General features: G+C 50.4%; 1 protein-coding gene across 1 annotated transcript in view; it reads left to right on the top strand.

Annotated features, from left to right (window-relative positions):
* Positions 1–4,107: 4,107 nt before the first annotated feature.
* The window catches only part of LOC146172214 (soma ferritin-like), a 33,858-nt gene continuing 11,106 nt past the window's right edge, over positions 4,108–26,859 (top strand). The window contains exons 1-4 of the mRNA XM_084586015.1: positions 4,108–4,165; positions 4,207–4,451; positions 4,509–4,613; positions 21,630–21,653. Coding sequence (XP_084442141.1) covers positions 4,108–4,165; positions 4,207–4,451; positions 4,509–4,613; positions 21,630–21,653 — 432 coding nt within the window. The remainder of the gene's footprint in view (positions 4,166–4,206; positions 4,452–4,508; positions 4,614–21,629; positions 21,654–26,859) is intronic.

Genomic DNA, 26,859 nt, shown 5'->3' with positions numbered 1-26,859 from the left:
TTGGATCACGCATGGCCACCTACTTCCAAGGCGCAACTGATCATCAAATGAATGTATTCTTTTGGAATGACTCGATGATTACGCTCCACTGGATTAGAAGTACAGCAAAAACTGAAAACCATTCGTGAAAAACAGAGTGACAGAGATACAAAGTGCAACAAACCCGGAGAGATGGCGGCATTGCGCGGGAAACAGTTACCCAGCGGACTGCTTCACGAGAGGCATGAAAACAGTTAAGATGCCATCCGGGGCCATCATAAGGCGACCTGTGCAGCTCCTCTATCCTTTGGGAACGCGCGTAAAATGAGTTGCACTCATTTTGGGGGAGGAGGATGTAAAAAATACAAAAGAAAAAAAAAACCGACAATCCCGTAGCTCGACTTCATTAACGAAAAAGGGCCATAAATCTGAGCACAAAGCAGAGAAGAAATGCCGAGCTCTTGCTCCCGAAAGAGCAGCCAGCAAACGTCAGCGCGTTTCTAGGTTTCAAATTACAAACCGAAGACGGCATGGTCCACTTTCCCGGAACGACCGGGGAACGCGCGATTGGAAACAAGGGTCGGCGTGGCACCCCGCTGAGGAGAAGGAGGAGCCTGGGCCGGCGAAGAGGAGGCTGTGCGCACGTGCGAGGTGCGTGTCCTGCTCTGAACGACTGGCCGAGAGAGAGAGAGTCCGAGAAGAAGAGCGGAGGGGACAGTGCGGAACGCACCCTTCGTCAGGGAAAGACGCGTGTAAACTTTGCTGAACATATCCAGTGTTTTTTGTTACCCTTAACAGTTTTTGTCCGCGTGTGATTTCTTCACTTTTATTCGAATCCCCTAAAGTTCAAAGTTGTAGTAACAAAGTTCAGTCTAATATCAAATCAACAACTACTACAGGGGCCTTAGTCTTCTTCTTCCTCCGTCTTTTATCACAACTCGTTTCGGTCTCATTGTGGTTGCATGGTTCTTCAGGGCATCTTTTGTGCTCAGCGAAATGGCCTTCAGTGCAGCCCTTAAGTGCCATAAGCTGCCCGTCTCCCTTTATGCCCTTTTTATGAGCGCTTTTTAGCCCCCTAAAAAGCAACTCCTCCACCCGCAAGGCGTTAACCTACTGTTCCATTCATGACATAGATGAAATGAATTCCACCCCGTTTGTGCAAATCCAGTTTCCTCCCTCTTCGCCGCGACCGATCACCAACACCCCCAGCGAGTGTCGTGGCAGCGCCGGCTGGGAGAGGAGGTAAATACCTCCCCTTGGAGGAAGGAGACTGAGCGATGGGTGCGCCACTAAGACGTCTACGCGGTTTCCCACGAGAAAACGACAGACAGAGAGCTTCTAGACCTAGCCAGCAACATGAGCGGTCGTCTGTCGCCGCCTCTCCCGGCAAATGCCGGGGGATAGGAGGCACGGAGTATGCGGTGCACACAGGAGGACCCGTCGTACACGACCGCCCGTCTTCTGGTTCCCAACAACGAAGCGATCGGTAAATACCGCACGCGCTCGCCGCCTCCCGCGGCAGACGCCGTGATATGGCTTTGTCCGAAGAATACGGCGCGCACGAGAGATCCCGGCCGCCATATTCACGGCGCGTGCAAATGTTTGCCGTCGAAGTCGCACCCCCATTCCCCAGCCGGCGAGTCAAAAGTCCTACTTAAGTAGCCTTGCCCTCCCAAGGAAAACCTTGTTGATGTATAGCTAGCCGGCATGCTCTGTATTATTTGCAAGTGCAATAAATAGCATTTCAGTATTTACGCTGTTTGGTGCTCGTTCTTGTCCCCTTTGTTCACCCCGCGGGTCGCTAGCGTGGATGCTGTACCGGCGGAGTGGCGGCGGGGCGGAATACCGTCCCGCTTAAACCGCCACACGCTGAAAACATTTTTTGCGTCCGGCTACTCGCAGTTCCTTGCTAGTTTATACCGCCTCAAGCCATATCGCACGTGCCAACTTTCGAATATCTTGGTTTGCAGCCAAAAGCGCATCTTCCACGTGGACGCCCTCGTCACACACCTCTGCTAATGTGCAGATAGCGATTTGCACCCGTGGGGCCATCTCTCAGAGGTCTTCAACTCCCTTCGCTATCTGCTTTGCCATTCCTTTCCCACGGAGAACATCATTCAACAGGGGAAAACTACAACAAGGCTTCACCCTTTCTTATCCTGCAGCTGACATCTTGCATAGGCCATGATTGCTTCTGCGGTCCCGCCTGAAAGTTCTGTGACCTTGGAACGTGCATCGTCTTTCAGTTGTTTCTTTATATCAGCTTCACATTTGCGCATATTGTAATCGCACAAGAAAATGACTCCTGACCTACTTCCTGTGAGTCATCCTCCTTCAGGTGCTCACCTGTTTTTTCTTTCTTTCGTGGGTCATCGCCCTCGCCCTGGCTTGGCTTTGTGACTCGCTCGCTCTCCTTTTCGCCTTGTACTTTTTGGTACGCTTGTCGAGGGCGGGAAATTCGCTGTCGTGCTTCGAGTTTTTCTTCATTTTGAAACCGAACAGCATGTCCGGCTAGCCCGTCCTCCACTTTCTTTAACCTCAGTTCAACCGTAGCTCTCTCATCTTGCTCAGCCTGCAGTTATTTTTCCAGCTGCCGAACATGTTCCGACAATCTCTTGTGCTGGCTCAGCATTAACTCCATCTTCTCTCCATTTCACACTGCCTACAGGCATATTTACCCGGATCTTCTCGGTCATCAGCCTGGCTCTTGATCTTAAAATGTCCACCACACTCAGACCTTTTTGCTGGAAAACATGCCTTACTGAGCTTTTACAGATTTCCGCAAATTGGCACGACTCGCACGGAGCACCCATTCGCCTCACAGGTTTTATGACTGCAAACCAAATGTTATCATAAATGAAGCACAGCCATTAAAAAGAACTGAAATAAAAGACAAACGTACAGTGCACCAGCTTTAACTAAGCTAGAATTTCACCTGCCTTCCTAGCCAGCCAGCCGGTTATATCGCCTGCAGCACAAGGAGCACGGGACTGCTTGCGTTCGTGCCTCTGAAGAAACACCTCTTTTAGATTGTGCACTTATTCTTCGGCTGCAAGATTTGCTTTAGTAACGTAGTAACATAAGAAAAAAACTGTATATAGATGCCATGCTACAGACCCAAACGATGGTCAACGGGCAAGCCGCTTTATTTCATAGTACTGATGATACTTTTGCATATTTTAACATTTGACTTTAAGAATGGTAGCAGTGGAGCTAACGTTCCAAAAATATGGTTGATCGCCATTTCCTTTCTTTTTTTCCCATCGAGGTGATAGCCTGCCGGCAAGAATGGGAGGAGAAGGTGATTGTTTCCAGGTCGTGCAGGGGGGCTGTGCAGCACCGCTGGAAATCAGATTGGTGAGTACGAAAGCTGGCTTCACTTGGCCAGCTGCGCGCGAATGGCAAGTGGCAGATATGAGAGAGCACAATTCACCTTGTAGTGGAGAGAAGAAAGAGACTGAAAGGTAGCCGCGTAGTGACTAAGATTTTCAAGGCAAAAATAAACATTACAGTGAATGATTCAGAAAATTCATTCAGCCGTGTACTGAGCAAAGAAAATTTAACCAGCAAACAAAGCAGAAAATTATAAGAGAAGGGACTCAAAACAAGAAGACCTATTGCTAACCACTGTGACCACATAGTGGTTATTAAACTCCCATGATTTTTTCTGCTTTGAATTTTCCCTCCTTGAACTCTCTACGTTCGGACTTTGTGCGCGTTACGTCTTTGGCGAATTTCGTTCGGCCGAAAGAATATATGCCACGTGATATATGCCACGTGATGCCAGCTCTTCAGTTTTGATGCTGAATGTTTTTCAAGGCAGCTCACTGTGCCTCGAAGGGACGATCGGTGGCAGGGGTTTTGGCACGGATCCTTTTATTGCGTTCACTCGGCGGACTTGTCAATTTGCTGTTCCAAGTCAAGGTGGCGGAGATAGCGCATGCCTTGGCTGACAGCAGACGGCCCTCGAGAGCGGTCACCCACGGATCCTTTTATCGTGTTCACTCGGCGCACTTGTAAATGTGCTGTTCCAAGTCAAGGCGGCGGAGATAGCGCATGCCTTGGCTGACAGCAGAAGACTCTCGAAAGCGGTCACATTCGTGTCGTCAGTGCTCCACTGGACTCTCCATGCTGCGGTTGCTCATCGTCGCATCTGCGCTGGCCATCGCTGCCGCAGGTATGACTGGTTTCCTGTAGACCACTGCGCCTACAGCTGGCTTCTTGCAGATTCCCTAAACAGGTACTTCCTGCCCAACAAATGCTTTGCTGGCCTGGAGAAACAGATGAACCTCGAGCTGCACGCAAGCCTGGTGTACACGCAGATGGCCGTCTACCTTGGCAACAATAAGGTGGCCCGCGATGGGCTTGCGCACTTCTTCCGCGACAAGTCAGACGAGAAGCGCCAGCACGCTCACAAGCTGCTCGAATACGTGAATGTGCGCGGAGGAAACGTGTCCACCGTGCACTTTCAAGTGAGTCACCTCGGCGATGGCTGACGCCCGCCCCCTCTGACGTCTTCCGTACTACAGATGCCGACCACTGCGACGTGGACGAGCGTTCTGGACGTGCTCCAGAGCGCCTTGGTTCTAGAGCACGATATCACCAACAAGTTTAACATACTGCATGAGAAGGGCGTCAAAATCTGCAAATGCCCTCAGGTACGCTTCCCAGTTCCACTTACCGCTGTGATGGGGCAAAGGGTGCTGCGCGGGGCCTGACAGCTGTCATGGCGTTTGCTCGCAGAAACACAGCTTCAGCTGCATTACAGTCACATCGTGTACTGTGACAGTTATGCAGCCGTTGTATGCTGTCTACTTTAGTTACAGCGACTGACGCCAAGAATCTCAAGTTTGGGTTAAACGTAACATAAATACCTATAAAAGGAGATTGAAAAGTTGTCGCCGTCTCTGTGGTAGAGCACCGGACGCAAAATTCGGAAGTCGTTGGTTCATAAAGAACAATGCCATATGCTTTCTTCATGCCAATGGCTGCTGGCTCTCTTCTTCAGTGTCTCATAACAAGCCCCAATTTTATCCCCACATTTCTTCGCTGACTAGTGGCTGTAAGCAGTCACTGTACTTTATCTCTTCTGGGATTTCCAAATCAATGAAACTCGTTCTTCGGCAAAACGTATAAGGAGTTTCTATGGCCAAATGGAGTTGGAGGATGTTCAACCTTTTGGTCTGCCGACCTTAATGGCCACACTGACCCAGAGTAGGTACACTGACCCCAAATAAGGAAGTCTTTTGAGCGGCAGGAAAAGAACAGTTGTATACCTGAGCAATTGGTTGGTTGGTTGGCTTGTGGGGTTTAACATCCCAAAGCAACTCAGGCTACGAGAGACGCCGTAGTGGAGGACTTCGGAAATTTCGACCACCCGGGGTTCTTTAACGTGCACTGACCTCTCACAGCACACGGGCGCCTTGCTTTTCGCCTTCATAGAAGAGCTGCCGCCGAGGCCGGGATTCGATCCCGCGTCCTTGGGAACAGTAGTCGAGAGTCGTAACTACTGCGCCACCCCGGCGGGGTATGTTCTCAATAAGTACCAATAATCGAAAGCGGCACCTGTGCTTATGAATAAGAGAACAGACTGTCTTGTAACGGCTGCAATTTTTTTCGTTACTCAGAAATATTTCTGATCAAGGTAGATGTTCGGTTGAGTAGGTGTCATGATGGAAAAAGCCGCGCTTGAAATATAACATGGGCAGCACGTGTGCTAAATTCGATGTCCTTATTTGATGCTATTCTTATTTCCTTTAGCACATCTGTTCCAAAATAACTTATACCTTCCTAGGAAAAACGCGTTGGTGAAACGAATGCTGTTTCGGTTCAAGGAAACCAGCCTACAACCCAGCCGCCGCAAACCACCGCGATCCACCACAAATCATCAGTCGCATTGAAGTACTACTTCGGTGTGAATGCAAGACGCGAGTGCGATAAAGGGATTTTTCATACAAAGGAATATTTTACAGAACGTCAGACCGTTCACGCCTTCAACCCACTATGTGACATGATATGTTGTGTTAAGATTTTGTACAGATTATTTCGCGGCGTATTGTGCTGTGACAGCTCTTAAGCAGCAGTCTGTGTGAATTACTCGCGACTTGAACCACCTAGGTTCGTAAAATGCTGGCAGGGCGTCATACTGGGTGTCTAACCAAACTTTTAAAAAAGACGGTGCGTCCGAGCCGAATAAGACGAACTGAGGGCCGTTGAAAATCGTGTGGCGTAATCTGCAATGCTATGTCGTTCACTGAGGTAAGTTAATTAGTAAAAAAAGATTCGCAATAGGGAACCTGTGCAGCCCAAGGGGCACGCTTAAAATCATTAAAATCAGACACCCAGTGCCGCTTGGTGTCAAAATGAGCAAGCGTATAGTAAGACCGTGAGTAAGATGGAGCAAGCCTCTTGTCGTGCCGTGTCTGCGCCCATCGGCGGATTGTGAGCTTTCTACTTCGTGCATAATGGTTTTATTGCAGATTTAATGTTCTGAAGAACTTGGAGTTTCCTTTTTGATTGATCGAAAGGCGCAACCTGGCCTCCACAGCTGCCTGCCAAAATGGCTACGAGCCGCTCCACCGCTGCATTATCGAAGCTATAACTTCACTACGCGCAGGTTTGAAACGCTTCTCGTGAGTTCAGTCTGTCTTTTTTTATTGCGAAAGCAATACTACTCTAGGATTGAGCCTTCAGAGTAGCGCGGCCTGTAGCCGCGTCTTACCGACGTGACGCTGTGACGTCACACGCCACTTGACACTAGGGTGAGAGCTGGGCTATCAACTCAAGCGGACGGCGTAGCGCGGTCGCAGCCGCGGCGCAGCGCGTGACATCACACCCCACGTGACACAATAGCGAGAGATGGGCTCCCAACTCAAGCGGTCAGGCACGTTCATGCGGCTTGAATAAAGCGGGGCTTTATATTGTTACGGGGGTAGTTCAGCTTGAGGTTTCAGAGAGCGGAGATGGGAGACAAGGCTTTCACACAACAGGCCTTTCCTGCAGGCACCAGCCGATACTGCTGGAACGTCGTGGTCGTCTTCGCCGAAACTACAGAGATTCTTCTTTTTTCCTTCTTGTGCGCATATCAGTGCATGCACCGCCTAACGTAACACTACCCCGCCGGTTGAAAAGCACCGTCCCGCTGCGTACTAGCGTCCAAACCAGGGTACGTGTAGTACGGCTTTAGGCGTGCAACATGGACCGTCTCGGTGCGTGGTGTAGAGGTATGGCGTGCGGGATGCAAGGGCGCAATTTCATATGTCACTGGAGTCACTTATCGTAAAATACGGTAGGGTTCTGTATAATGGGGCAGAAGTTTTTCCGAGAGGCCAACGCGGCGAGCTGGGGTCCAAAGCAGCACGAGAGACCCGCAAGAATACTGGGTGTTGCGATGACAGAAATCATAGCGACGTTTCTGGGAGTGCTGGGAGGCTGCGAGTCGGTTGCGAGAAACAACGCGGGCAGCATCAGCTCGTGCTATGACATCACGAGCATATGAGCTGGCAGTGGCGACAGAAGGAAGCAGGCGATCAAAAGGAAGCGGAGGTTGACGGCCGTATAGAAGGTAGAAGGGAGAGTAGCCGATAGTGTTGTGGCGCGACGAATTGCATGCAAATGCCATAAACGGCAGCGTTATGTCCCAGTCGCGGTGGTCATCAGAAACGTACATTGATAGCATATCAGTCAGTGTCTAGTTAAGGCGTTCGGTAAGCCCGTTCGTCTGTGGATGGTAGGCAGTCGTGAAAGAATGACGAACGTTGCACAACTGTAGGATCTCGTCGACTATACGCGCAAGAAAGCAACGGCCACGGTCGGTGAGCAGTTGGCGGGGTGCTCCATGGACGAGTATAACGTCGTTGAGGAGGAAAGCAGCGACATCAGTTGCAAAACTGGTTGGTATTGCTCGTGTGACCGCGTAGCGTGTGGTGTAATCAGTGGCCACCGCAATCCATTTGTTCCACGATGCGGACAGAGGAAAAGGCCCTAAAACATCCAGACCCACTCGAGAAAATGGGCCTATGGGGATGTCGATCGGCTGCAGAAATCCAGATGGTAAAAGTGATGGCTTTTTCCGGCGTTGACTGCGGTCACAAGCAGCCACGTAGCGGCGGACTGCGCGGTATAGGCCTGGCCAAAAGAACCGGCGGCGCACACTGTCGTATGTGCGAGAGATGCCTAGATGACCCGCTGTGGGAACGTCGTGAAGCTGTTCAAGGACGGCTGTGCGTAGGTGCTGAGGGACTACTAGTAGAAGGTCGGGGCCATCAGGTCGCATATTGCGCCGGTATAAGGTGCCGTCGTGGAGCACAAACAAACGAAGGGAAGGGTCATGGTGATCAGCGCTGAGGCGATTGATAATTTCGCAAAGCTCAGGGTCCTGGCGTTGCTCACGGCGAATGTTAGAAAAGTCAGAAATAGAGAGCACGCAAGCGTCATTGTCACATTCAGGTTTGCTTGGCGGGCCGACTGGATGACGGGACAGACAATCGGCATCTCGATGAAACTGGCCAGAATTATAGACCACTGAAGAATTGTACTCCTGAAGGCACAAGGCCCAACGTCCAAGGCGGCCAGTAAGGTCTTTGAGTGTGGAAAGCCAACACAATGCGTGGTGGTCAGTGACTACTGTGAATGGCCGCCCATACAAGTAAGGGCGGAACTTCGTAATGGCCCAAACTAGGGTAAGCACTCACGTTCAGTTATGGAATAATTCTGTTCGGCAGCAGAGAGGAGTCGGCTGGCATAGGCGATGATGCTAGGGGAACCGAGCTGACGTTGTACGAGAACGGCACCAATTCCATGACCACTTGCGTCGGTTCATACTTCTGTGTGCGCTGACGGATTGAAGTGAGCCAACACTGGCGGGCCGGTGAGGTGGCCAATAAGAGCGGCGAAGGCGGCCGATTGTTCATGGCCCCAGGAAAAGACCTCTTTTTCAGGAGCTGCGTAAGTGGACGGGCGATTTCCGCGAAGTTTGGTACCAATCGCCGAAAATATGAACAAAGTTCGAGGAAGCTACGCACGTCGCTGCGAGATTTTAGTATTGGAAAATCACAGCGCGAATTTTGTCGGGGTTCGGCTGGATGCCATGGGTGTTGACCAAATGTCCTAGGACCTTGAGTTCCCGGTGACCAATGCTGCACTTCTTGGAGTTCAACTGAAGGCCAGCTTTTCGGAAGGCGCCAAGAACAGCCGAAACACGATGAAGGTGGCCCTCAAAGGTTGATGAAAATACGATGACGTCATCGAAGTAGCAGAGACATGTGGTTCATTTGAGCCCGCGTAATAGGGAGTCCATCATGCGCTCGAAGGTCGCAGGTGCATTACATAAGCCGAAAGGCATCACCTTGAATTGGTAGAGGCCATCCGGGGTGACAAAAGCCGTCTTTTCACGATCTCTTTCGTCAACAGAGATCTGCCAATATCCAGAACGGAGATCGATGGAGGAGAGGTTGGCACCATGCAAGCAGTCGAGAGCGTCATCGATCCTTGGAAGAGGGTACACGTCTTTCTTTGTTATCTTGTTTAGATGTATATAATCTACGCAAAACCTCCAGCTGTTGTCTTTCTTATTGACGAGTACTACCGGTGACGCCCAGGAGCTGCTCGACGGCTCAATAATGTTGCTTGCCAACATTTTCTTTACTTCTTTCTGAATGATCCTGCGTTCGGAAAGAGCAACTCTGCAAGGCCGTCGGTGAATAGGGTGGGCATCTCCTGTATCGATGCGATGTGTGACGACGGACGTTTGGCGCAGGGATCCGCGGCCGAAATAAAAAAATGTCACTGTATGACCGCAAAAGGCCGGCAAGGGCATTGGCATATTCGGGAAGCAGGCTAGAGGCAACCATGGCTGAGATGCGGCCCTCTGGGCTATGTGACGGGACAGGTTGGGCAGGTACCTCGGCGTGACGGTCCGACAGCACTGCAGATATAGTGAAGCTGGACAAAGGTGACAGCTCGGCAAGAAAAATGCCCTCCGGGAGAACTTGCGACGACATGCTGAAGTTGAGTACGGGAATGTAGGTGAGGTTATTCGCGACGTGTACAAAGTTATGAAGTAGGACGATGTTGTGCTGTAGCGTGACGTTGGTGATGCGGTTGACAACGTAGTCGCCGTCAGGAAGGGAAGGAAACGGTGACATGGACACGTATACTGCCGCCTCGGGAGGTAGGCGAGTAAATGTACTGGAGCGGAGACGAGGCTGGGAATGATCAGCACTAGGGTCGTGAACACAATGGGGCAGGGCTAGGCGCAGAAGTCCAGAGGAACAGTCAATGAGAGCGGAATGGGCAGTTAAAAAGTCTAGGCCTAAAATGACGTCTTGAGGACAAGTAGTAAGGATAGCGAAGAGCACAGGGACGTGGTGGCCGGCGATGCTAACGCGCGCAGTGCACATTCCGATGATGGTAGCAGTGTTGCCATCAGCAACACGAACTGTAGAGCTATTAGCGGGTGTAAAAACATTTTGAGGCGCTGGTGGAACGAAGAACTAAGGACTGAAATATGGGCTCCAGTGTCAATGAAAGCGGGCACAGGGACTCTATCTACGAAGACATTGATCAGGTTGCGGCGTGGTGCGATGGTCGAAACACAGTTGGCTGTCCAGGTTGGTAACGCAGCGTCACATCCGGGTGCTGCGTTGCCTAGTTTCCCGAGTAAGGGCCTTGGTACGTTGGGGACAAGCTGCGGCGAGCAGTAGGTGATTGGGAACGGTGGGCTTGAGGCGATGGCGAACGGCTAGGACGACGGGCTTGCTCAATGTTCTCGGTACGAAGCTGTGCTGGGGTGACAGAAACTCGCCGTGGTGCATAGTAGTCGTGGCGGACAGGGCTGTAATAGGGGCGAGAGGGGGGAGCCGGGCGGCTGCGGCAGTAGCGGGACGTATGGCCAGCCCGACAGCAGACAAAGCAAATAGGCCTATCGTCAGATGTGCGCCACGCCGCAGGATTGCGGGTAGGGTAGCGCAGTGTGTAGGGCGGTCTTGTGGCAGCAGCAGCAACCACTGGTATTGCCTCTGGTGCAGGGGGTGGTGTGGTAGGATTGGAGACGAGGCCCACATTCGCGAATTCTTGGCGGACGACAGCCTGTATCATAGCTATTGTTGGCTCTGAAGGAGGTGATGTAAGTGTAACAGGAGTCAAGGCCTCAATTTCCCTGCGGACGATAGTAGTGAGGTTGTTCTGGGTTGAAGACTGCTGCAAAGTGGGCAGATCGTCACATGAGGATGTAGTCGCCGTGTTGGGAAGGCGCTCAAACCGATGGACGATGCGGCGCTGCTTCGCCTGTTCGAAACGGTGACAGACTTGCAGGACTGAGTCCACCTAGAGCAATCTTTGCAGAGAAGTATGGTGAATGTGTTATCAGCGATTCCCCTAAGTATATGGCTAACTTTATCATCTTCGGTCATGGAGGTGTTCAGCTTTCGACACAGGGCGAGGATGTCCTGTATGTAGGCGAGGTACGATTAGGTTGATGATTGCGCACGAGTAGCCAGATCTTTTTTGGCTCCTAGAGTTCGCCCAATCGGCTTTCCGAACACGTCTTAAGTTTTTGTTTGCAGATGTCCCAAGTAGGCATCTCCTGTTCGTGGTTGGTAAGCCAGGTCTTCGCCATTCCCGCTAGATAGAAGATGATCTTGGCAAGCATTACGCTAGCATCCCACCGGTTGTTTTTGCTGCTTTTTCATATCCATCGAGCCAATCTTCAACATCCGTCTTGTCTTCACTGTTGAAAATAGGCGGATGGCGGATTTTGGTTAAGACCATGGGGGCAGGTGGCGTTTGGGTAACTGATGATTCGTCCTGGGCTGTCATGCTTACTGTGGCAGTCAGTGAGGTTGAGCTCGGGGAGATGGCGTCCACTGCGCAAATCCAGGTTTCTGGCGTGGGAATACGAATAGCTGTGGCAAGGGGATCGAAAGCGCCTCCACCAAGATGTTATGGGGGTCGTTCAGCTTGAGGTTTCAGAGAGCGGAGATGGGAGACAAGGCTTTCACACAAGAGGCCTTTCCTGCAGGCATCAGCCGACACTGCTCGAACGTCGTCGTCGTCGTCTTCGCCAAAACTACCGAGATCCTTCTTTTTCCTTCTTATGCGCATATCAGTGCATGCACCACCACCGTAACAATATGTGCGCTGGCAGGAGCTGCCAACTTGGGTCTCTTTCACATGGGAGGGTTATGTCAGAATCAGACTGCTAGGTAGGACCTTGGCATTCACGTTGCTCCTTTAGGCCACTAAGGTACGTCCGTATGCCTTCATTAAAGCGGGGCTTTATATGATGGGCTGAAGAAGAAAAAGAGAAAAAGGAGGAGGAGGAGGAAAGGCAGGGAGGTTAGTAAAAGCAACCGGTTTGCTATCCTGCACAGGGGGAAGGGGATGAGTGGATATAAAAGTTGTGAGAGATGGATAGTTGAAGTTAGTACAGTCACATAACAGACATGGCACATCACATCACGTCACAGCCATATCATAGAAAACTCATAGTCTCGATTAGGCCCGTGCTTTTCATAAAGCGGAGCAGTGCCTAAGAGGGCTTCACCGCAGACGATCGCCGCAGCCAGGGACCTAACATCTTAATTTCAGTCAATGGGCGTCTATCTATATGCTCCAGCGTACGGCACAGGCACTGCCTTTCCTCACTGTATATCGGGCACTCACAAAGAATGTGGCCTATAGACTCGTCGCATACACAGCTTGTACATGTAGGGCTGTTTGCCCTGCCTATCATAAAAGAATACGAGTATGTGAATGCTACACCAACCCACAGGCGGCACAGCAAAGTTTCTTCGCGTCGGGGTAGGTCAGGTGGAAGGCGGAGCTTCAGGTCAGGGTCCAGGGATTTTAAGCGGTAGTTCACAAACTGGCCAGAATTCCACAAGGAAAGTGTGTGTTCCCGCGCAAGTGCTTGAAGCCTGCCCGCTGCGTCTGCCCTGGAAAAGGGAATCAACACACAATCGCTGTCTTGGTGGACTGTTCGTGCGACCTCGTCCATCCGAAAATTGCCCGCTATGCCGCTGTGTCCTGGAAGCCATTGGAAGATGATGTCATGTCCTCCAATAATTGCACAGTGATGTATTTGTCATATTTCCGCAACGAGTTGTTCATGGGCTCCACGGCAAAGAGCCGCTTTTAAGGCTTACAGGGCTGCTTCTGAATCTGTGAAATTAGACCCCCGCTGGGGGCTCTGCTGACTGATGTGCCTAATTTCGACACGAAGAACAGTTACCTCGGCAGGTGTTGAAGAAGTCTGGTGATTTGTCCTAACTTTTATTTCCGTAATAATTGAGGGTATAACCATGGAGCCTGAAGAACTCACGGCATTCACTGAACCATCGGTGTAGACGTGCAAACGATTTGCATGGTGCTCATGGAAGTATTCAAGAGTGATTTGTTTTAGTTCTGTTCTGTTCTGTTCTTGATGCCGGGTATTGAAAGAAGAAGAACGCTCGGTCACCCGCAGCTAATGCTCTCGCTCAATATTTGGTTTAGCAGCGTTGAACCCTTGTAATTTTATTTTTTTTTCTTGCTCTAGGGAGCTTGCAAAGTGGAACGCTTCTGCATTGTGAATTACGTGCGCACTTTCAAGCAAAAAATATTTATCTGAGTTGAAGCCTCACTAGTGGAGGGTAAATATATCACAGCAAAATCCCTTCTATACGCGTGCTTGCGTATGCCGATGATATAACCTTATGGTGCTGTCACCCAGATACGTCTGTTCATCAGGCGGCCCTCCAGCATGCGCTGGATGTATTGACATTTCGCCTCCCTCCTTTGGGTCTAACTCTTTCGCATACAAAATCCTGTTTCATTCGCATTGGAAATAAAGTTGGCTTACGGAAAGCTCCCACTATAAATTTTATGATAGATAATACCCCGATTCCTCAGGTACAAACCGTTCGCATTCTTGGTCTTATTCTTCATTCCTCTGTGACTGGCACCCGGCGGCTGACAGCCATCCGTAAGTCCGCTCACGCTACTCCAGGTCTGATTCGTCGCATAGCTATGTGCTCTGTCGGCGCTCCGTGCTCACACGGCCCGCCAGCTTGTTCGCTCTGTCCTCCAGCCGCGTATAATCTACCAGGTACAGTTTCAACGTCTCACCCGCAGACAGTGGGACTCCCTTGAGGCCATCAATCGTGAGGCTATGCGTGCAATAACATGTCTTCCCCGCCTAAACCCATACCAGTAGTTCAGGAGTACGCCCAGCTAAATACGCTCAGTGACCTCATTGATCAGCGGATGGCAAACAGAGCTCGCAAACAGTCTTTACAACTCCATCGTTTAAAGACACTACCTTCATGGTCGTACTGCTAGCTCACGGACAATCGCCCCACTGCTTCCCCGTCGGTATCATCCGCACATCTGCCTGAAGGGTGCATATTATATACCGATGCATCACATATACTGCAGAGTGAGGAGTTACTTCTGTGTATATAGTCCCTCTCATCCGCATATCAACACTCACGTGACATATCTCATCCGCATATCAACACTCATCGGGCATCTCTCAAGCTATCGCTGTAGCTTTTCGCCCGAGGCCCATTTCCTGTATATTACTGGAAATAAATTTTTTTTCAATTCAATTTTTCAATATACCGCGGATACGTGCACCCCTCTGGCACTGGAACCTCAAGCCATTTACAATGCCATATATTTCCTTCCGCCAGTTCCTACATTCAATGCAGTTCATCTTTACACAGACTCTCTCGCTGCCCTAAACAGCTTAAAGCCGTTCAACTCACACTCCAAATAACACAGTCCATTCATTTGCTCTGTTCAAAGTAACCATGTCCTGTGCGCATACACTGGATTCGCGGCCATGCTCGCGATCCACATAATATTCAAGCGGATGCTATGACGCACATAAACACATCAGGCGATCCACCACCTTGTCTCTTCCCCCATATTCCGTTCCTATCCCACGTTTCCGATTCTCAGGTTCTGCGCCAGCGAACACGCGCTCTCATTCCTCCGTGTTCGCACCCTCTCCCCCGTAGTCTTACTCGGCAGGAGGAGGTAACAGTGCGCCCGATTCGGGCAGGGGCGGCTCTGACCCCATCTGTACGACATGATGGTGGGATAAAGATCTGCCAGTGACTGACAGGCGCCCTCACTATGACACTGCACCTGACGTCTGCGATGTGCGTCACTTGTTGTGGACGTGTCCATCAACGACTCACATTAGACAACGGATACTCATGAAGGTGGGCCTGCGGTGGAATCACGATTGTGATTACGAGAAGTGGACAATGGACAATAGCTAAACTGCTAACCTCTGGGAATACATAAGCGCAACTGGACTTCACTCCTTCTTTTAACTTTATATCTCCTGCATCCCATTCCCCCTTTCTCAACTTATGCCTCGTGGCAAACTTTTCGTAAAAAAAAATGAACCGACCTCCCTTCTATATTAACATTCTGTATACGATTTGGAAATACCGCGCGTTAAGCGCATTGAACGCGTGCAGTACTTACCTATTGCCTCTTTGAAGAACAGTAATGACTCAACAGCTTTATGATGTGAAAATTTGTCGACCAAGAAAGTGTCTCGTGTGTTGCGAAATATAATGCACCGTATTTAAGGCGATGCTGTTGAACGCACCTGTAGAGAAACAAAGGCCTGCAGTCTCGTTCCGACACTTGTCTGTTTTCAACGGTTAACGACTAGCAATTGATAGGTTTAAGTGTATTTTGTTCATTCTTCGAAGCGAATAACACCGAGACCCGCTGCGAAGTTGAGATCCCTTTCTCAACTTATGCCTTGCGGCAAACTTTTCGAAAAAAAAAAAAATCCGTTGCGAAGCATGGATCGAAAAGGCTCACACTGCTAGGACTGCAAATAGTTAAGTGGCCACAATTGTTCTGTTCATAAATGTTGGGCGGAAATTATCGGTGCCTTATAATATGAAAGCATGGGGGAGAGTTTCCACACCTTAAATTTTCTTAGTCTAAACCCGCGTTCTATATCCTAAGAGCCAAAAATGAACTGCATCAAAGGATGGGGATAGTATCCGTGATGGTTAATATAAAATCAGCAGTGCGGATTTGAAACAACAAAGGTGCTATGCTTTGTTCTTTGCACAGAATTAAAATTTCAGCAGGTACCATTAGGAAGTGGGTACATTGATGTACCCACTTCCACCTCCCAACCCCTCTAGTCACCCCATACGCCGACTGCGACTAGAGATCAGCATATCTAGACCAGTTCGTGCCCAAATAAATGCCTCGAGCAATCATGGTGAGTTAGCATACGTGCCATACAACAATCATTCATCGTGAAGCAGCTAGATTGTACAGCGGGATATTTATAATAGGCAAGTTGTTCTGGGTTGAACATGAAAATTATTTACCTAAAGATTTATACGTGTGCTATACAAACTAAAATACACCACTTAAACTCAAAAAGCGCTTTTGTGCCCCTGACATAATACATCTTTTATTTGAAGCAAACAACGAATGAATTAATTCTGTAATTGGGGAGTGGTTTTCAAGCACGGCTCACTTACTGGCCCATTGGGAAGTTGTTGAAGGGTCATTAGGGATTTGTGGTACTTTATATCAGGAAGAAGTCTGAAAGCATGCCGGTTAGGGCCTTACCCGACTGTTTGCACTTCCGAGAAAGTACTGCATATTCGGTTAGGAGGTTAACTCTCTCGGTTGTTCATATATAGATGATCGCAATGTGCACACCAGGATGCCACTCACTTTCGCCTTTTGTTGACTTTGCGTTGCCGTCCATCTTGCAACGGCCCCACTCAAGTGCATGAGCAACGCTCAACAATCCGATAGTCACGCCGGAACCTCCAGCTCACGCCCGCTCTAAAAGGCGCCCTTCACAGCACGTTCTCATCAGATTGCGTAAATGATAAAAGCGAATATATAGATCTCTATATATGTACGCTACGGCAGGCGAAGCCACGTTATGAAGCGTAATAAGTAGCGTTCAAACGAGAAGCTCAACAATCTTTAGTAGACATCCAGTATCCTGAATCCAGCTGAGTTCTACCGCCACTGTGTTTTGTACGACTGCGGTGGAATAGACCACAGAGCAATCTTCATCGTAACCAAGCGCTTCTAAACACAGCAGCGTGCCTGTGGTTTCACGTTAAATTGGCCGCTCTTCAGCGCCTCCAGCCACGGGAATCTCAGCCGTCCTACCAAGATAGTGGCGCGACGGCCACTAGGCGGCGCTGGCGGTACGCGGTAAACTCCAGCGCAGGTTCCCTTATAAAATATTGACTCCAAGAAAAACAAAAGGTCATACCAGAGCTTGTAGATCAGGGTGAAAAACTGCTGGCTGATATGTTTGCATCTAGCTATCGCTCTTTCGTAATGGACATTTGGACACGATGGCACAGTCTCAGATTTAATCTACAGCAGGAGGACAAAGGGAAGTGAGAGAAGACGAGCGCTTAGTCGAGTTATTTTCTCTTGCTTTAGATAAATCAGACAGTGGAAAAACCTTCCACGTTATCTACTTGAGCGTTCCAAGAAACGCCCGAGAGAGAGAGAGAAAATAGTTTTATCAGTCGCATTTCGTCTTTCGTTGGATGCTGCAGCAGCTCTGTTTAGCTCCACCACGTCCTGCTGATGCCGCAAGTGAGGGCTGTTCTCCCACTGCTCAGTCGTCGGGATGTTTATTATTGCGACAGCGAGCCCACATACTGAGAAAATCCCGTGGTATCTCCTATTTGTCTCGAAAACCCGGGATTTGTGGTCAGTGTAGTAGCGGCGGCATCCGAGCTGGCCGTACTCGAAGAAACAGCCAAGAAAAGGTGCAGGATAAGGAATGCCGTTTATTCGTTTTTGACGCGCTTATGTAGCCAGCGCGGTTACTTATTCTCTGCTGCTACCAGTTCGCAAGTGGCGCGTCATGTACAGGCGCTATTACATGTCTGTCATGAAACCCCTGATTGGTCGGGAGAGACCACGTGGACGCGTCACGCCACGCAGAGCGCCAATAGATCACAGCCTGGCCATGTAACTGACCACGCGACCTTATCAGCATCTCGACCAATAAAAAACTTTCGTAGCCGAGTTAGCAGGTGCCCTGACAAGTGGCATGGCCGAACACTGATTGGTCCGCGGTGTCTATGACACCAAAGGCCACGTGACGAGGCCGAATCAGGAGAGCTGCTAGGTGCTGACGTCCGCAGGGTCGCAACCTCACCTAAACACCATTCCAAGTAGCCAGTGAAGACAGAAAGCTTACTCGTAACTGAAAACATGTCAGTATTGCGCGCTTAAACCGAGTAGAACTTGTGAGCTTTTGCGGAGATTTGAGTTGGTGGAGGCAGGAATGTGCAATGCACACTGCGAGAATGTGTTGCATTTTTACACGAGGCACTTCAATACTGGAATCGCCTATTATTAAAGTGTATTTCTACCTCCCATTTCTGCATCTACGTATTCACTGAATGATTTCGACTGCGTGGTCTTCCTGATGAGATGTAGGTGCGCAGGCTTAAGTTGAGTTTAATGGTGAAGATGGTTAATCGAGCAGTTAGCTCAATTTCCTTCCACAGGAAGTCAGGAAGGTGAGGCGCAGGTGATGAGAGCCAGTGGTTTGTTAGGATTCTGTATGAAAGTCACCCGGGCATGGTCAAGCGCTACGGTGATTTCACCTTCTCTCCAGCAATCGTTCGTAAAGGCGGGAGAGACTCGATGCAAGCCTCATCCAAATAATAGGGAGTTTTGTTGGAAATGCGCCCAGTCTCGGAGTAGTAAGGGTGGAGCTGAATGAGAACAAATCTCACCTCATGCTCCAATATCGTCGCGTCTAGGGCGGGTTGGCATCGCCCACATAAAGGGGAGCGGGCCCAGATGTGTTGAGATAACGGATATAAAGTTTATCGAGGAGATAACGGTCGAAGCCAGGGTGTTGAACTAAGCGGTCTTCGGGGATATTTTTCAAGCGCCAGGATCTAAAAACTAGCGGAGATGGTGCCAGGTGCGGATTAGACCGAGGTGGTCATGCATGTTGACACAAACTTGGCCCATTCCCAAACAGCACATTCCATCGGCCCGCTATTCGTCCTGTGGTGGCAATGTCCGGCCCTACATAGGACCGGTACATTGCCAACACACTGCAGTATTGGGCCGATGGTTTCTGCCGCTTGGGCTACCAGGTAGCCAAGGCGAGAGTGTGGGCCTAGATCTCTTTGATGTACTGATGCATTTAATGCCTAACCGATCTATAGCGGTGTTTTTTTTTTCAGCAGTGTTTCATGCTTTCCCGCCCGTGCCACATATTGAGGAGGCGTATCTCGGCATGAGCGGTAGCAGAGACCTGCCTGTTAGATCGAGATCCGCTCGTTAAAGTTATTATTCCAGGTGGGATGGGGGGAGGTCCGAGCTCGGAGGGTACGAAACGTATTACGATCCCGATCCTAGATGGAGGTTGGGCGACCTCGCCGATGGTATGGGGAGGGGCTGAAGGTAGTTGCGAGGAGATAGTGGCCGCTGCCGTGGGCATTCCCGGTGCTGAGCCACCGGTCGGTCCACTCGTTTTTGAAGAATGTTATGTTAGCTGAAGTGTTAACAGAAACCTTGTTTCCTATTCAGATGGGAATGATGACCAGTAGCAATTTTGAGGCCCTGTTCCTGTGCTCGTAACCCCACATTTTTACCCTTTGTTTTGATTATGCGGTAGCCCCACGCGGGGTAAGGGAGTTGAAGTCTACTACAATGAGAAGACCCAAACGCTGCACCAGTTTGACGACACGACAAAAGGGTAAAGTCCCCTCCTCTATCTTTTGGAGCATTAAGGACAAAAACGAAGAAGCTTTGAACGTTCCTTTTTCGAGGGGGAAGTTCCAGCAAGTAGCAGTGCATGTCAACGTCGCCTAAAGGCTGTCCATAGGTACTGAAGATGGGCTGGCCGTTTTGGCCTCGCAAGTTCTGTCGTCAACCCGCAGTCGCAATGTACGTATGATTCTCGCGATGGATGTCAAAAAGGCGCATGATAAGTCATGCCGCGATTTTGAATTGTATAGACATGCTGCATTTCCCTCTTAAGGTACGGAGTTTCGTAAAATCCTTCCTTGAAAACATAAGATTTGCAATACGGCTTAATGGCGATTCTATCAGATCATTTGTCCCTGTTCGCGGTGTACCCCAGGGCTCGGTACTGTCGCCAACGCTGTTTAACATTGCCTTCATTCCCCTTGCATGGCGCTTACATTATGTCCCTGAAGTCAACTTTTTGCTCTTTGCTGATGATATTGTCACGTTCTAGCCAAAGGACGGGACGATGGCAGCGACCGCAAGTCAGCAGGGCGGCAGTAGGAACCAGTTCGACGGCGGGGCTACCCAGAACACCGAAAAGATCGCCCGCATCAGCGCCTTCTTCTTTCACGGAACGCTGGCACTTCCTCTTCTTCGGCTACACTGCCTTCCTCCGAAAAGAAGCATATGTCGTCCCGATGGTAACCACAAAATGAATTAACCGCCTCGCAGAAGCACACACGGTCTCGGAACGTTTGCTAGTGGAAGGAAGGGTTGTCGATGACCACTGGTAATATGGCTTAAGCCGCACTTCGTGCACAATGTCAGGACGCGAGGAACTGCGTGACGACGGTTGCGTTACACAGGGAAGCACCTCGTAATTACGTTCACCGACACGACGGACAACTGTGTATGGCCCGAAATACCGCTTCATAAGTTTTTCTGAAAGCCCTCGATGGCGAACCGGTGTCTACACCCACACCTTGTCTCCGGAACGGAAACTGACGTCACGTCTCCGGAGGTTGTAGTGACGAGCATCGGTACGCTATTGCTATCGTATGTGGAGTCTGGTCAGTTGCTGAGCCTCCTCCGCGCGTTCGCATACTAGCCGGGCATCTTCAGCTACGTCGTCTGGCGGTGTGTGAGGCAGCATAGCGTCAAACATGGTGGTGACCTGTCTTCCATGCACCAGCTGGAAGGGAACTTACGGGTGGTCTCCTGGACTGTGGTTTATAAGCGGAAGTGACATGGGGCAGTACCTCGTCCCAGTTACGATGGTCGACGTCCACGTGCATGGCGATCATGTCGGCTATAGTTCTGTTGAGCCTATCCGTCAGTCCATTAGTTTGCGGATGATAAGCTGTGGTTCGGCGGCGACTGGTGCAGCTTAGGCGCAAGATCGCCTGAGTGAGTTGCGCCACAAACGCGGCGCCACGGTCAGTATAATCAGCACTGCTGGGGCACCGTGCCGGAGGACAATGCTCTCGATGAAAAATTTGGTTGCCTCAGCAGCCGTTCCCGACGGAAGTGCGCGGGACTCCGCGTAGCGCGTTAGATAGTCCGTCGCTATGATAATGTGCTTGTTGCCTGATTGCGACGTTGGAAATGGGCCCAAAATCCATTCCAATCGTATGAAACGGAGCACTCGGTTGCTCGATTGGCTGAGGAAGACCCGCCGGTCGAGTAGAATGTGTTTTTCGTTTTTGGCACTCGCAACAGGTTCTTGTATATTGACGCACGTACTTTGCGAGTTTCGGCCATAACATTTTTGTCGAATACGCGAAAGCGTTCTGGTGTATCCTAGATGACCATCGCAGTGACCTCACTGCGCAGCTTTTCCGCCACGACAAGAAGCCACGATCTCTGGCTGTTGTCGAAATTCTTCTTGTACAAGACACCATTCTGGATCTTAAACGCAGGAAGAATACGCAGGAAATCCCGAGGTACCGTATTTTCGTCTCCTTCGAGATGCGCCATCAGTTGACGAAGCTGTGGATCATGTCGTTGCCGATCTGCCATATCGTCAGGATTTAAGGCCCCAAGCAAGCTGTCTTCCTCATCGTCTGCGCCTCCTGGCAATGGTCCCACGGGTGCCCGAGACAAGCAGTAAGCATCATGATGTTTTCTTCCGGATTTATGCATGATCGTGACTTTGTACTCCTGTAGCCGAAGGCTCCACCTTGCAAGCCGGCCCGCGGGATCGTTAAGATTGGCCAGCCAGCAGAGCGAATGGTGGTCGGTGACCACACGAAACGGACGGCCGTACAGATAAGGCCGAAACTTGGTTATGGCCCAGATGATGGCAAGGCACTCTTTCTGTTGTCGAGTAATTGCCTTCTGCCTTGGAAAGAGTTCGGCTTGCGTACGCAATAACCCGCTCAGTGTCATCCTGGAATTGTACAAGCACTTCCCATAGTCCTTTGTTGCTGGCGTCCGTGTGGAGTTCAGTTTCGGCATTTTGATCGAAGTGGCCTAATATAGGTGGTGACAAAAGGTCTTGCTTTAGTTGCCTGAATGCCAACTCTTCCTCTTCTTTCCATACAAATTTGACGCTGTCTTTCGTAAAGTGGATTAGTGGCGCTGCGATCTGGGCGAAATTGCGAACGATACGTCTGAAGTAAGCGCAGAGACCAAGAAAGCTTCTGACAGTTTTCTTGTCCGACGGCGATGGGAAGGACGCCACGGCCGCTGTTTTTTCGGTATCTGGTTTCACGCCTCTGTGACTGACTATATGTCCGAGAAACTTCAGCTCACCATATGCGAACCGGCATTTGGAAGGCTTGAGTGTGAGTCCGGCGTTCTGTATAACACGAAGAACCACTTCGAGACGCACAAGATGGTCAGCGAAGGTGCTTGAAAAGATAACGTCATCCAGATAAACTAGACACGTCTGCCACTTCAGTCTGACGAGCACAGTGTCCATGACGCGTTGAAATGTCGCGGGCGCTGTACATAAGCCAAACGGCATCACCTTGAACTCATAAAGGGCATCCGGTGGTATACACGCGGTCTTCTCTCGGTCTTGTTCATCCCCTTCGACCTGCTGTCACGAAATCGGCGCCCATTTTCATCAAGCCGGTACGGCGCGAGGCCCGCACGGCGTCGCGTGGAAGGCATGGAGAGCAAAGCCCCCTTCCCCGCGCGGGAGAGCGCGTAGCTTTGTACGCGTTGCCGTCACCCTCTTTCCCATTGCCCGGGGAGGACGGTGGTTCATCGGACTGGAATCAGCCAGCAATTTCCAGCATGTTCTATGGGACCTGGCCAATGGCGACGCGCGGCTCGACGGGAGGAAGAGAGAGCGCTATAACCAGCGAAGCTGTGTGTGTGCGCGCGCTAGCTTTGGCGCATGTTAACAAACAGACGCGGCGCGCCCTATTTAAAGAGACCGCGCCGTTTGATGAGTCAGTCAGTCAGTCAGTCAGTCAGTTCGTCAAGTGTTTTGCGACGTGCTCGCCTGTGTTTCGGCTGGACTCCCGGGGATCACCCGCTGCTGGCAAGCCCACGGACTTTCAAGGGAGCGGCGCTCGTCTCGTATGGCGGCCACATCGTGACTCTTGAGGTGTCGGACTGCAACAGTGCCCGGTGATCAATTTGGTGTTTGTTTATGTAACTCTCTCGTGTTTTATCTGTTGCGAAGCCTCTGTATTATTGAATCATTATGTAGTTGCATGCTTAGAGTTTGTATTCTGTGAACCTCTCGTCTGTGTATTACAAGCGATCTTGTGTATTCCTTTGTACCGTCTCTTGCTGTGCATAAATTGTGTTTTGTTTGTTACTTCTGACTCCGATCCTTACTCTGGTTTGAACCGGCGACCGCTGGGCACCAAACGACCACCCCCTTCTGTCACTACAAGGTAGTTGAATTCCGGCTGAGCTTGCCACGCAAGTCGAGGGCATCTCCTTTACGACCGGAACAGCTTACCCCCACTTACTCAAAGGGTGTCTGGGAGTGTGCGCACCATTAAGGGCGCATCGTTAATAATACCCCCTAATTATTAACGGGTGACACCTGCCAGTATCCACTTTTTAATTCAATAGACGATAAACAGCGGGCGTGACGGAGCCGATTGAGTTTGTCGTCGATTCGGGGCAGTGGATATATATATCCTTCTTCGTCACCTTGTTGAGTCGCCTGTAGTCCACACAGAACCGAAGCGTCCCGTCTTTTTTCTTTACCAGCCCAACAGGTGCGGCCCACGGACTGTTTGGAGGCTGGATGACATCGTCATGTAGCATTTCCCGCACTTGTTCCTGTATTGCTTCTCTTTCCTTCTGGGAAACTCGATACAGTGGTTGGCGAATCGGTTGGGCCGCGCCATGGCCAATAATTCTATGTTTCGCGACGGGCGTCTGGCGAACTCTGGATGTCGTTGAAAAACACCCGCGGTAACGATACAAAAGTTCGAATAATTCGCTTGCCTGGGACGACTCAAGGTTTTTCTCGATGTCCAGTTGCAAGGGTTTTTCCTCGTGCTGTTCGGGGCGAATATCCCTCTCAGGCAACACAACAGTCTCACGAGCGTCGCTTATCTCTGCTATATGGGCTATAACTGCCCCTTTTGTCGCATGCTGCGGCTCGTTCCTAAAGTTCGTCACGATGATGCTGGCACGTCCTTCCTGAACATCGGCTATTCCTTTCGCAACACCAATTCCCTTCGAAAGCAACATTTGTACATTTCCTTCCAGGAGGCCTTCGCCGCATGCGGAGGTCTCGGCTCGAACAGGTAGCAATACTGTCGAGAGCGGTGGCAAGTTCACATGCTCGGCATCAACTTTAAGCGCAACTGGTGTGGCTCTACGAAGTCTCGGCGATGGAGAATGTGCTCAGAGGGTCAACTTACACCCATACCCCCCTACCACACGGGAAAATTAATGTCATTTCCACCGAATGACATTCGTTAAGTTTAATGTCACTTTTTCGACGCGCTGCTACACGACCAAAACTAATGTCATTTGCAAATTATGGCAATTGCAATAGATGCACAAATGTGATGCGATAGATGCACAAAGAATGATGAGCGCTGTGAACGAAAGCAACCTTTAAAATCATATTTATATCTTGCATGACTCATAACCAACCTGTTGATTACGACTACCCATTACGAAGTTAGCGACTGCGCCGGTTGCGTTTGTTTACGAAAGGTATAGGGAACGTGCGCAACGTACATTTTGCACACTCCAAGTACAACACGTAAAATAGGCAGCGGACGCTTTTTATTGAATCTTCGAGTATCGCACGACGGCGTAGCCCACCACAGCCCTGTCGAGTCTCGTCATCGCAAGATCGTTTGCTCGGCATAAATGCCCGTCGAAAAATGCCGGATCCCAGCCTCATCAAGAAAGCGGACAACAAAAATAGCATCACTTGCTGCGCCGATCCCGCGACCTTACCGAAACGGTGCTGCCCGTGAGAGCGGTGGACGACGGCGCTCTGGCCGTGCGCTACGCCGTGGTCGTCGCTATGCCTAAACGGTTTCGCATCGAAGCTACAGCGGACGGCGCGTTGGCAATAGTCAGTTGCCTATTCGTGGAGCTGCTTACTGTAATTTCAATGGTGTCATAAATTTTCTGACGGTAAACGGAATGTGTAATTTCGGCGACGCATTGGCATTGGAGCTACGTACTACGTACATCACGAGATCGGATGAGCTGCCTCACACCGGCGCTGCGGCTGCTACGGGGCTGTGAGCAGAAAATCTCTCTGGTTACGTATCACCGATCCTCAGTAAAGGTTATTTTTGGGGTTCCTTTATCCAACCGCGTATTATTTAAGGTCAACAGATTTGGACATGTTTTTGACGGTGGCGAAAGGGCACCGCTGTGCCTGCGCCCATGGACTGCGGCAGCCACGGCTCACGCTGAGATGCGGTGGCTGGTTGGCTGGTAGCGAAGGTTGAATTTTTTTGTTCGCGATGCTATTTGGCATGTTTCACATAATTTATTGACTAGCTACAAAATTGTAGATGTACAGTAGTATTATTATGCCTGCGGCACTTTTGCTGTTTATTTTGGGTATATATATTCACTGAGTCTCTGGTGTTGAGATAACACATGCCCTTGTTAGTCGCATTCGAATGAGTTCCTCAAACTCATTCGGTGCCTAATGTCTTTTTTATCGAATGTCATTACATTTTTCCGTGTGGCAGAACAAATGTCATTTTGAACAAATGTCATTCGATGGAAATGACATTAAATTTGCCGTGTGGCAGGGGTATTATTCTGCCATACATCGATGACTGCCCCATATTCACGGAGAAAGTCCTTTCCGAGAATAACGTCCTTGGAGCAATTCTCTAAGATCAAAAATTTAGCGGGGCACGTCTCACCGTGAATTTCGACGCGGATGGTGAATTTTCCAACAGACATTATGAGGCGACCTCCTGCGGTTCGTATCGGAGGCCCATCCCACTGGGTGGTCACCTTGCGAAGTCGGCGACATAACTTTCCGCTGAATACCGAGTGATCGGCGCCAGTGTCAACGAGTGCAGTGACCGCGTGACCGTCGATTATAATGCTTACATTACTAGAGGCCGCAAAACCGTTTTCGTTTCCGTGTGCCGTTGTCCGTGGTGTCAGATGTTAAAATACGTGGAGGCTCTTTCTTTCGGCCAAATTTGGCAACGCCACCTCCAGGCGTCGCCGTACTCAGTTTTCCCGACGAGGAAGAGGAGACAAGCTCTCACGGCGAGACTCGTGAGGAGGCGTGGGAGGGCGGCGTGGCGGGTGCGAGCGGGATACACGGCCATCAGTGTGCATCGACGATGAAGAGCGTGGTAGACATTCACGGTCACCGGTTCGCATCGGCTATGAAGTGCGTCAAAGATACTCCTGGATGTCTCGGGGTTGTTCACCGTAACGAGGTAGCCGGTCGCTCCGGCTGAATCCTCGCAGGCCGAGATCTCGGTATGGGCAGAGGCAGTACATGTGGTCAGGCTCACCACAGTGGAAACACAACGGTCGACTGTCCGTAGTTCTCCAGATGTCGGCTTTTCGTCTTCTCTGCGGCTCCCAGTATGTATCATGCTGCGCCAGGAATTCACGGCGTTGAGGCCTAGAATCCGTAAACCGTTGGTACTGGGGAGGTACGGGCGGAGGTCGACGGAGAACGGCAGCATAACTTTTAGTCGGCTGTTGTTCTGCAGCCGCAAC

The sequence above is a fragment of the Amblyomma maculatum genome, unplaced genomic scaffold (genome assembly GCF_055883805.1).
Source record: "Amblyomma maculatum isolate TAMU_Amacu unplaced genomic scaffold, ASM5588380v1 scaffold_13, whole genome shotgun sequence".
Classification (NCBI taxonomy): Eukaryota; Metazoa; Arthropoda; class Arachnida; order Ixodida; family Ixodidae; genus Amblyomma; species Amblyomma maculatum.
Note: the sequence above shows the minus strand (reverse complement) of the source record. Positions and strands in the feature narration are given on the sequence as shown.